At 30.9% G+C, this 11,098-nt stretch overlaps 1 protein-coding gene and 1 pseudogene across 1 annotated transcript; both read right to left on the bottom strand.

The window, feature by feature from the left end:
- Window positions 1–1,124: 1,124 nt before the first annotated feature.
- Window positions 1,125–6,478, bottom strand: LOC143595905 (DNA N(6)-methyladenine demethylase ALKBH1C-like). The gene is made up of 4 exons (XM_077074810.1): window positions 6,059–6,478; window positions 2,775–2,984; window positions 2,088–2,399; window positions 1,125–1,403 (listed from the first exon to the last, which is right to left on the bottom strand). Exons 1-4 carry the CDS (start codon window positions 6,476–6,478, stop codon window positions 1,125–1,127), a joined length of 1,221 nt encoding a protein of 406 aa, XP_076930925.1.
- A 413-nt stretch (window positions 6,479–6,891) lies between these two features.
- LOC143595904 (protein TIC 214-like) lies at window positions 6,892–11,098 on the bottom strand (annotated as a pseudogene).

The following is an 11,098-nucleotide window of genomic DNA, read 5'->3' as shown; positions in this document are numbered from 1 at the left end:
TATATTATATATATTGTGTTTTAACCTTAGGTGTAAGGTTGTTGGCTTTAAGAAAATGTCTGAATTTCTTTTGTTTCGTTTGTTTGAGGTGAGTTAAATTTGTGTTTTCTGTTCATAGCTTTTGTTTTGTCTATCAAGTGATAGATATGGCCTGGTGTTTGCGAGTCTAACCCGACATATACTCAAAGATCTGGAACTAATATGAACATAGCTCGGTACATTTATGCCTATGAACATATATATAGGGTAGGGTTAACGTAAAAAACAATAGTTTTGTGAGAAACATAAGAATAGATATAGACCCTTGGATCTAGGATCTAGTGGTTGAGATTGGTAGTTTCTAAAAATTGTATAGTTTCCTATTTACATGGTATAGTGTCCTATTTAGATGGTGTACTTTATTTTAAAGTTTTCTCACACTTTTCACAAAACAATTGTTTTTTATTTAAATTCTTTTCTATATATATATATATATATGATATATTACACCTTCATACGACGATTTATGTATGTGTAACACTTGAGCCTATCAAATATTTGATGTATTACACGTTCATACAACGATTTATGTATGTGTAGCATTCGTGTCTATCAAGTTTGCAAAATGATACTTTTATCATCCGACGTAAATTTTTCTGGAGACAAAAGAGTATATTTATTATTATTATTATTATTATTATTATTATTATTAGGAAGTAACTACTAGGGTTCGAGTCCGGTACCACCACCCGTAACAACGAGCATCAACTTATTAACCTCAAAGATGTGGGAATACTTAATACCTTCAAGATCTTTCATCTCAATCGGAATTATAAGTTCTTTCTTTTAGCATATATACCGCCACAAAAGATTATTTCGATGACGACGTTAAAAACTAATCTGAACATCTAGATTCAATGTTAATTCAAAGTTGCGATATGTGCTTATTAAATATGCCACCAATTTGCCAATATTAATTACATAACTTATAAATAAGATGTGAAATAAAGCGATCTCAAATAAGTCAACATGACATAATGTACGCTAAAACAAAACACCAACAAGAACTCGAAAATGAGTGATAGGAAACCTTAATTTACGGTTAAACGTCATAACTTTTTTGAAACACGAGCATGAGAGCAGGATCAAGCCACTTGTCTTAAAGTGAGGTTTAGACGGCCTGGGATAAGCCCAGTTTCTTGTAATAACTGGTCAGGAGCCGTATCTTGCACAATTTTCCTCACCCCGTGAAAAATATGTCTAGACTCGCCACCAAATACCAATACATCACCTGATTCCAACAAAACAGTGTCTAACTCGTCTGCATCTTTACAATCGCCATAAAAGAATTCAGCGGACGAGCCAATGGAGACTGAGATAACAGGCAATCCTTTTATGAGACTGCGAGAGCCCTCATCACAATCCTGCATTCAAACAAAAGCAAGATCATTGGCCTACAAATGCGTCTATTAAGTTATATAACCATGTGTCTAACAGCTTTAAGGGGGTGTGGCTAGGTTTTTCAAACTTGCTTATTTACTTATTTCGAAAAGCAAAAACATTTTTAAAAAGCTCTATTTTAAACCTTTTGAAGGAGTTTTGCCCAACTCCTTTTGCTTTACAAAAATCAAATAAACAAAATTTTAAAAAACTCACCCAAACACCCCCGTAGTACCACTATTATTAGTGTCTCATAGATTTGTATTTGACAACATTAACACTATTTCTAGTAGAATTGTATAGTTCATTTAGTCATTTTTCACAATAATATTATATATTTATACTCTACATAGGTAAATTCCCTCTCATGTTGTAACCTTCAACTTTGATCAACAGACTTTTTATAGCCTAAATGATCAACGTCGGAACGTAACATCTAATTAATGTGAAAAATTATGCATTTCACTTACGTTTAAGCCAAGATTACACGTTAATGTGAAGTGTAAAATGTCATGTTACAACATCACAACCATGTAATCTAAAAGTCCATGATAAATAACTTATATTTTACGTCAAAGGGGACCTCTTTTTTTGAGAGTTGACAAGGTATAAAAGTTAAAAGCTAACAAAATCATTCAAATTCGTGTGTGTGTGCAAGGGAAACTAACCTGATGAAGGCCGATTCGACCATAGATTGAATAGAAATTGGCTACACATATCTGTGGGCACATTGAAGGAAGTTTATCCTGACACCATTGAGCATCTCTAATTGTGTTTTCAGCCAATGAAATAAATTCGTATGGAAGCGGTGGTGGTTCAGAACCATCACTTCTGTAACGTTTCTCATACTTTGTTACCGGATCCCAGTTTCTACCAAAACACATCATATGCAGGCGGAGTTTATCACCATTTTGGTTCGTAGGCTGGTAAAACCCTCCGGGACCCATAGCCCCCTTTTGGCATATATTCACGATATCAACCTAAAAGATTAGATCCAACATGTAATTAATTGAATTCTGAATAGCATTGTTCTTTACAAACAGATGGTCGCCATTTAAATTTCACTACCAAACATATTTTAGTGATACGCGAAGATGAAAAATAAAAACAACAAAATAAATATTTCTCAAAAAAAAAAGAAAGAATTCAAATTAAATTGTTGTGACCCATTTCAAAAATTGTATTTTGACACGTGTTATAAGTATATCTTAGATTTTATGTTTAAAAATCACGAAGTGAAAAATGTCATGTACAATTAACTACTTTCTTTCCCGTACTTGTGCACGCCTCTCATGCAAGAAGCTCTAGCGTAGAGCCTCAAAGAATCACTTACACAAAACAAAGCAAACAAATACCTGGCCCTTGAGGGTGAGGTAATTCTTAAAGAGAACCATTCCCGGTGCAAGTACTTTTCTATCGAAGCATAAATTTCTCCACCTATCAAACACTAAATTTGTTCTGATATTGGGTGTGACCAAACTAAATGGTTCTTCATGCCGAGTGTGGTAAGGAGGGACGCCGTCATAATGCCTCAACGTTCCAATTGAAGGACCATGAAATACATTCTGCATCTATAAAAACTTGTAACACGTAATAAGACCACTCGGCATCCACCACATATGTATGGGGTATCTATCTAGATTCTATTAGGTTCATGAATAACTTTATTATGTTTAGCTTTGTTTACTATTGTGCTTGCTTCTATTTTTAACGTGCTCTAAAAAGAAAAACAAAATTTGTGCTGCCCCTGAAATTACTATGTTCTAGATCCGTCATTGTTAAAAATATATATATATATATATAATTCTGATTAACAAATGATATATAAAAGCGAAAGAATATAAATATGTATACCTTTTGCACACGATTAAAAAGAGGGAGATTAAAAAACAGTTGGTTTCTACAAGCAAAACCTTGAGAAATAGCCATCGGAACTGGAACCCTATCTGGTGTTCCAAATTGGAAATTAATGTTTAATTTAAGAAAAATTGATGAGATTGAGAATGTGTGAGTGAAGGCGAGAGACTTGTAGGGTTTTATTTACGATTGGGGGCTGTGGAAGAGTGTGGCTTTTAAGCAAAATAAATAAACTAGGGTTTAAGCATCTATTTAAATTATTTTAAAATATAATTATTTTAAAATAAACTAGGGCCCATATTTATACATGCATTGGCTCTCTTTTACAATTTACTCGGTCTAGTTTTTCTCGGCTCTAAAATATTATTATTATTATTATTATTATTATTATTATTATTATTATTATTATTATTATTATTATTATTATTATGAATATAGCATGCATCCTCCTAACGGATAAATATTAGTTTAATTGTTTGACCCGGGCATTATTATTATTATTATTATTATTATGTTCAACTAAAATGAATATAGCATGCATCCTCCTAACGGATAAATATTAGTTTAATTGTTTGACCCGGGCTTCAAGCAAGATGGCCGGCTTAGCTTGTAGATCAAGCCCATATACGATGCAACAGATAAAGATTGGTTTAAATTTCAAAAAATTAATTTATTACTATATTTTATCCCTCGTATTATGGGGTTGTTTTACATTATCCGTTATAGTATTTGTATATTTTTTGGATTTATTTTTATTTGTTTCACAAATGAATGAGTTGTTATAATCCACCTTAAAAGCTATCTGGATTTGGTGATACCCATGACCCGTTTATTTTTTTGAGTTTTGACTAAAAAGTTATTTCTTAATTATAAATAATATCTTTTTATTTAAACAAAAATTGGATATTATTTTTTAGCATATCCCTATTTTATAGGATTTTCCTATCAAATATAATGTGGGATTATTTTTAAATTTAATGAGATGTTAGAACTCGTTTAAGGGTTATATGGGTTTGGTAAGACCCATACCCATAAATTCGGGTCAAATGAATGAGAAGCCTTCATTTAGAAATCAAGTACTCTGGTCGCTTCCAAAAAAAGAGGGAGCGACTACATCATGACACGTAGGATTTTTGAACATTCGTTTATATATATTATAGATAGATAGATTTCTTATTTCTCATAGAGTAAAAGTATAATTTGCATCTATGTGGGAAATGGGCGGAATCGGCTTGCAACCTTGTTTTTAAAATTTGATCCATTGAGGATTAAAACCACAATAAAATTCATCATTTCAAAAACTCATATCAAAAGGGTTTGGCCGGCTGGAGCTGAGCCGGTTTGTGGGTAGTGCAACCAGGATAACCCAATCCTCATGGTGGGCTGTGAGTGTGGGCCGTGGGGTAATAGATATATGGATTGATTTTTAAAAAAAAAGATCAATTTTTAAGTATATATTTATAATTTAATGATTAAAAAACTTGCTTCATATAAAAATGAAAGTATATTAAAGTTTTTTTTTATTTACGATCTTCAACAATATACTTAGGGGTGTTTGGGATTGCTTATTTTCACCAACTTATAACTTATTAACTTTTTTGTAAAAGAATAAAGTGTTTGAGATTGCTTATATTGTGAGAGAAAAAATTCCATAAGTTACACTTTTGTAACTTATTAACTTATTGAAAAGTATATGGAGGTAAAATAAGGAATCCCAAACACCCCCATAGTATAATATGTTAATGATAACATTTAAAATTATATATATATTCTTTTCAATATATAACAAACACAACTTATTGTTAATTTTTGGATTTCAACAAGTATGTTGTGAAATATATTTTCTAACAACGTATAGTAGTATAATATGTACATATTTATTTTTATATAAATGTATTATGTATAATACAAATAGAGTTTAAAGAAAAGTGAATAATTTAATCATGTTATAGATATAATATAAATGTAGTGTAAAAAGAAGGTGAATAATTATTTATCAATGACACATATTAGTTTTAGAGGGAAAAAAATTGTGAGGATTAACCACAAAGAGACATGCGTCCACAATTATTTTACTTTATTAGAATAGGTAGATACGTGAAAAAAATGCAAAAAATAGCACTAAGAATAGTTGGTGCCAAGAGTCGAGCTTGGGTGGATAATTAATAAGCGAAATATCTTAGCCGTCAAACCACATAACCAATATTTACATTTTTTTTGTAACAACACGTAACCCCCATTGCATACACAAATTTAGTTTTAACGGAGGCACTAAAAACTTGGAGGTCTAAAGCGCGATCGATTTATCTTAATACACTGTAGGGCTAGCCCTGCGGCCTCCCTTAGTGGAGACACATGCCTGGTCATAAATTTTAATGTAGTATATACAACAATTAGAATTTATTTATATTCATTTTATCAATTAACATTAACCTATTTTTGAGTTCATTTGCCTAGTGATACAAAAAGATGATACCAAAGAGTTTATCTTTTTATTTATGGATTATTGGATTAAAATAATCTCACTTTTAATGTGTTGGCCAATAATAATCTCACCTCAGTTATTTCCCTCCGACAGTCCCACCTTTTCCATATTTTTTGTTTTATAATTCCCCGTTAAAAAAAATTAACGGAGTTAAGTTTTTGCTGATGTGGCTAATGACTTGGCATTTTTAATATCCTACATGGCTTTTACTTTTTTTCCCCTCTCTGAATAATTTAAATACACCATGTCCATTCAAACCTCTCAAAAACCCTAATAGCTCATCAGCAGTCGACAAACCCTCGGTCCTTCAGCATTCGATTGAAACAATACGACATCGTTTTCGGCTTCAATTGGAGCCAAACCTTCAGCATTTGATTGAAACAATTCACTCAACAACGAACTGATCTGCGAATTCTCCGCTTGTTCAGGATCATCAACAACATCGGAGGCGAGTGTACGACGTCGAGGCGTGCGGCAGTGGATTGTGGATGAGTTCGCCAGAGCGAGACGGAGACGCGAGTAGGTCTGTTTGCGGCTGCCGGCGGACTCGTTGAAAATGGAACGGTCAATTTTGGGGATAACGACGTCGTAACAGCCAAAGGATGAATTGGAGCATTTGGAGAGAGAGTGGAGGTCGGATAGTGACAGGTGGCAGAGATCCACGGTCGGAAGAGAGTCAGGGTTGACGGTGGTGGTTGCCGGAGTAACGGTGGACATAATAATAATTGTGGACAGAAGGAAGGGTAATTTTGGAGCGAAACGAGTTTCAATAATATAGCTAGTGGAATTTCACGTAATTAATCAGAGAGGGGAGAAAAAGTAAAAGCCATGTAGGATATTAAAAATGCAAAGTCATTAGCCACATTAGCAAAAACTTAACCCCGTTAATTTTTTTAACGGGGGATCACAAAACAAAAAACATGGAAAAGGTAGGACTGCTAGATAGAAATAGCAGAGGTGAGATTATTATTGGCCAACACATTAAAGGTGGGATTATTTAAATCCAATAATCCTTTATTTATTTATAGCTTTAATTGATACGCCATTTCCTTATTATTTATCCTAAACTGGGATGTAGGACAGTACATGTGTGCATCGGGTTACTTGCATATAACATGGATATTTACAGATCACAGACAGCTAGAAAAAATGAAAAAATATGATTGATAGAACAATAGATGATATAGGAAACTCAAAATTTTTAATTATGGATACATATATACCCTTAACATACTAAAGCGGCTCATATTATTGGTGTCAAACCAATAGCGATTCATACAAGCTAAATCCTCTAATCGATAATTATGCCAAAAAAAGCTTTAATTTAATTAATTTTTTTATGTCAAAAATTTCACTTTCATCCAAAAATTGACTCTAGTTTTTTATCTTGTTCTCCTTGAAAAATAATTGATTTCTATGCACATTATTTTGATTCTTTAAATTGAAAGAAATTAGAATTCTCAATTCTCTACGACGTCTAGACGATAGAATTTTTTCAGGAACAAACAAATTAGAATTATTTTTGTCGCTATTTAGAGTTTTTCTTTTATGTCTTGAATGGATTCATCAAAATGATTCTTAGCAACTTTTTTGGGGTTTCGGTATCTTTGATTACTTTGGTGCTTACTTTTATGAACCAATGAAATACCTATGATTTGATACATAAAAACTTGTCCATCATTTTTTACAGATAGATGGGCAGGTTCCATAATCAAAATTCCCTTTTTAATTAATTGTGTAAGATTTAAACGTCTCCTTTATATCCAGATTCATTTCTTTCCGAATATAGGATATAGTAATATTTCTTATATTTATGAGGCTAACCAGTAGACCGTATACCTAGATATTATTCATCATTTGTTGATTCAATTGATTCAAACGTCCAGTCCATCTTAATTGCAAAGAAAAATCTCCTTTGAATAATATGTTTAGTTTTTCAATTGATTCTAAAAAAGATTCTTCAGTATTGTTTTGATTCTTTAATTTAAAATTTTTTTGAATTGGATGGGCTAAATTTAAAAAATCCTCACCCTCCCCTTGACTTTCTTTTATATTTTGATTTTCACTAAAATTTGGATTTATATTCAAATTAAAAAGAAATAAGTTGCTTGGGGTAAACCAAGATTTCTCTTTATATTTATGATAAAGTATCACAAGCTCTGGAAAGAAAAAGAATTTCGGTTTTGATATGAGGCGATTTAAGATTAATAATTTTTCATTCATTCCCATCCAATCAAAAAAGACCTTTTTGGAATTGATTTTGGAATTTGAATCAATCGGAAGATAAAAAAATACCATTATTATGAATTTTATCCCCTATTTTGGTTTGGTCCTTATTAGGTTCAACCTAAATATTTTTATTCAATTTCCTACCCAAATATTTTCTATCTGTATTTTTTTCCATATACATATAATTGTTTTTTCCAAGATAATTATTGATAGGAATATTTTTGAGCATGTTAAAAATAGGAATATTTTTGAGTATGTTAAAAAAATTCTTTCTTTCTGGTGGAATTTTCTTGCTTCTTATTTGTTTCTAATGATGATCTATAAATATAGGCCTTCTTAGTTTCAGAATGAATATAGTTATATGATAAACGATCATATCTATAGTTTTTTGAAAGTTTTCTTCTTTATTTGGTAATAAATAGACTTTCGAGTTTTGATTTTTTTTTTGTAATAAAATAATTGGTCTTTTTCATAGGAATACCATTTCTTTGAATCCTTATTTTGAGACGTCTGGTATTATTTTTTTTCCATTTCGCCCTTTTTGTGGGACTAATCTAGACCATGTAATATAAGATAAATCGTATTGATAATGACCTCTTAACCAGTTTTTCCAGGGATTCATTCCATAATTTGGAAGTTGATTATGTGTTACTTCGGAATCAAATATCCCTTGTCTTCCAAAAAAATCCTTTATTTCATTCTTAAGAAAAAAAGATGGTCCATTATACTGAAGAATATATCTTAACTTATTAAAGTGAATAACCTAGGTTTGTGATAATTTTAAAATACATATTTTTGTGACAAGTAAGATAAATCAAAAAATATATGTGACTTCCCCTTACTATTTCTAAGATTGTCAAAAGCTTTTTGTTTATATTGATAGTCGAAATAAAGTCCATTTTATTTATTTTTTTTCTTTTTTTGATTTGTTTCGTTATTGTCAATGTATTTCTTAATAATTTTTTTTGTTGATTCCATAAAAAGTTGTAGAGCGATTCTGCGCATATTAATGGTACGTAGAAAGATATTTATGTATATCTTTTCAAAGAAAAATTGAAATATTAATTCAATATTTTTTATTTTGAATATTTTCCAAATTTTTGGCGGTGATTTTCTATTATTCTTTTTTTATTTTTTTTCTTTATTTCTATTTGATTTATGATTTTGTTTCTTTTATCAATTTTATGTTTCATTTCTTCTTCTGCCTGTAAATAATTTGTGAAACCTGTAGATCGAATTTGACTAAGTGATTCATGAATTCTCGGATTTCTTGTTATAGAATTTTTTTCTATTTCAGTTTCATTTGATTTGTATATTTCTCGTGGTATAAATAATGGAATTTTCTTCTCTTTTAAAAGTTCTTTTAGTATTTGTTTTACAAATAAAAAATGCTTTTTCTTCTTCTTTTGTTTTTTTAAAAGCTCTTCGAACTCTAAAATTAAATTTTCTTATTTTGACTATATAGTCTATATCTTTCAAAATTGGTTCAAAAAAGGAAAGTGTTTTTCGCGGAGCACCAAAAGGATATTCCGTTTCCATTCCAAAAAGTGTTAAAAAACAAGAATCAAAATCATCTTGTTGCTTTTGATCTCTATCAGAGAGTCGTAGCTTAGATTTGTGCCAAGGTAACAAACGAAAAGGATATAGGATTTTCATCTGAAAACCTTCGCTGAACCAATTTTTAGGAAATTTTGTTTTGGAAAATTGAAGACCATCATAGCTACACTTTAGATAAATTTCTCTATTCCAATCTTGGAAATCCTCGTACCATTCCAGAGATTGTCGCAATAAAATACGGCCAATATTCTTAGCTATTATCAATAAGGGTAATTTAATATATCTTCTAAAAATTAATTGAACTAGTAACAGAACACTTCTTGATTTTTGTGCATATGGAATGTTCTTCCAGAATTCTATTACGTCTTCCTGGTCGTTTTTTTATTTGAAATTATTGATTTAAAATCTCGAATTCTGACTTTTTGCCCGACCAATCTCTAATATAAAAAAAAAAGTTTCAGTAGGTCAGATATAGGAAAAGGAAAATCTTCCGTTTTTTCCAAAAAAAAAAGGAATGGGGATTTCCTTGATACGGTCCCCAAATAACCATTTTACACCTTTGAATACGGCTAGAGCTTTTGATTAAGGCTCGCCGAAAGTCTGGTTCTTCCAAATAACTTATAAAACCCGAATCTCTATTAAATTTTTTATAAAGATTAAAATTCTTGAAATTAGACTTCTTAAAACTTCGAGCGGAACGAGTTAAAAATGCTATATGTTTAAATTTTCTTGTTCGAAGCTGGTGATCCAGCCCTTGCATTATGCCTGTTCTTTTCGTTGTTTTATAAAATATTGCTCCAACTCGTTGATTAATTTGTATGACCATCGAGGGAGTTTTTTTACCTATTTCATTTATTCCAATATACTTTTTTTCACGTTTAGGGTTAGTTAGAATTGCATTCAATGAAAACTTTAACCTATTTTTTGAATCGATTTTGACTTGTTTTTTTCCTGATATTTTGATTTTCTGTTCATTTTCTGGACAATTAAGATAGGGGAGAAGGCTACCATGAATTTTATTTAGTTCAGCTGTTTCTGTGCAATTGTCTATCGAAGTTTCATTTATGATTGAAGAAGAAAAAAATTTCTTCATTCTTCCACGATACATCCCATTCAAAAAGGGATCATACATTTTCACAAGGCAATTCTTTTTGTTTTTAGTTTCAGCATTAGACAATCTAGTCTTTGTTTCAAGTATATTTAGAGAAAAAAATACTGCCTCTAAGGCCTCAATTCTATTTATCAATTCATTATTTAAGTTGTTATTTTTATCTTTATTGGTATAAAGCTACTCAGCGTATAGTTCATCAGAGGAGATTTTTTTAATGTAAACAACGATATTCTTCTTGCTACTATTTCCCCAAAAGTTGCAAACTCGGAGGATATGTAAAAGATATTCTTTGTTTTCCATCGCTTTGGCATGTATAAAAAAAATTGTGAGGCTTCTTTTCTTACAGAGCCTTTCAATTTTTTATTTATCTTTCTTATGTATCGTAATGGACGAGTCCATCGGTTATAATCGGAAAAAAAAGTAAGAATAGGTTTTTTTTT

Source organism: Bidens hawaiensis, unplaced genomic scaffold (assembly GCF_021521415.1).
Source record: "Bidens hawaiensis isolate Kalapana, Puna unplaced genomic scaffold, B.hawaiensis_p1.1 tig00045662_1, whole genome shotgun sequence".
Taxonomy (NCBI): domain Eukaryota; kingdom Viridiplantae; phylum Streptophyta; class Magnoliopsida; order Asterales; family Asteraceae; genus Bidens; species Bidens hawaiensis.
Note: the sequence above shows the minus strand (reverse complement) of the source record. Positions and strands in the feature narration are given on the sequence as shown.

Coding starts and splice junctions, on each gene's coding strand:
- LOC143595905 (XM_077074810.1), bottom strand. CDS start 6,478: ATGTCCACCGTTACTCCGGCAACCACCACCGTCAACCCTGACTCTCTT. Junction 2,985..6,058: donor CGAATGCTGAAGGACCGAGG/GTTTGTCGACTG, acceptor TTATAGATGCAG/AATGTATTTCATGGTCCTTC. Junction 1,404..2,087: donor GTCGAATCGGCCTTCATCAG/GTTAGTTTCCCT, acceptor GTTTGAATGCAG/GATTGTGATGAGGGCTCTCG.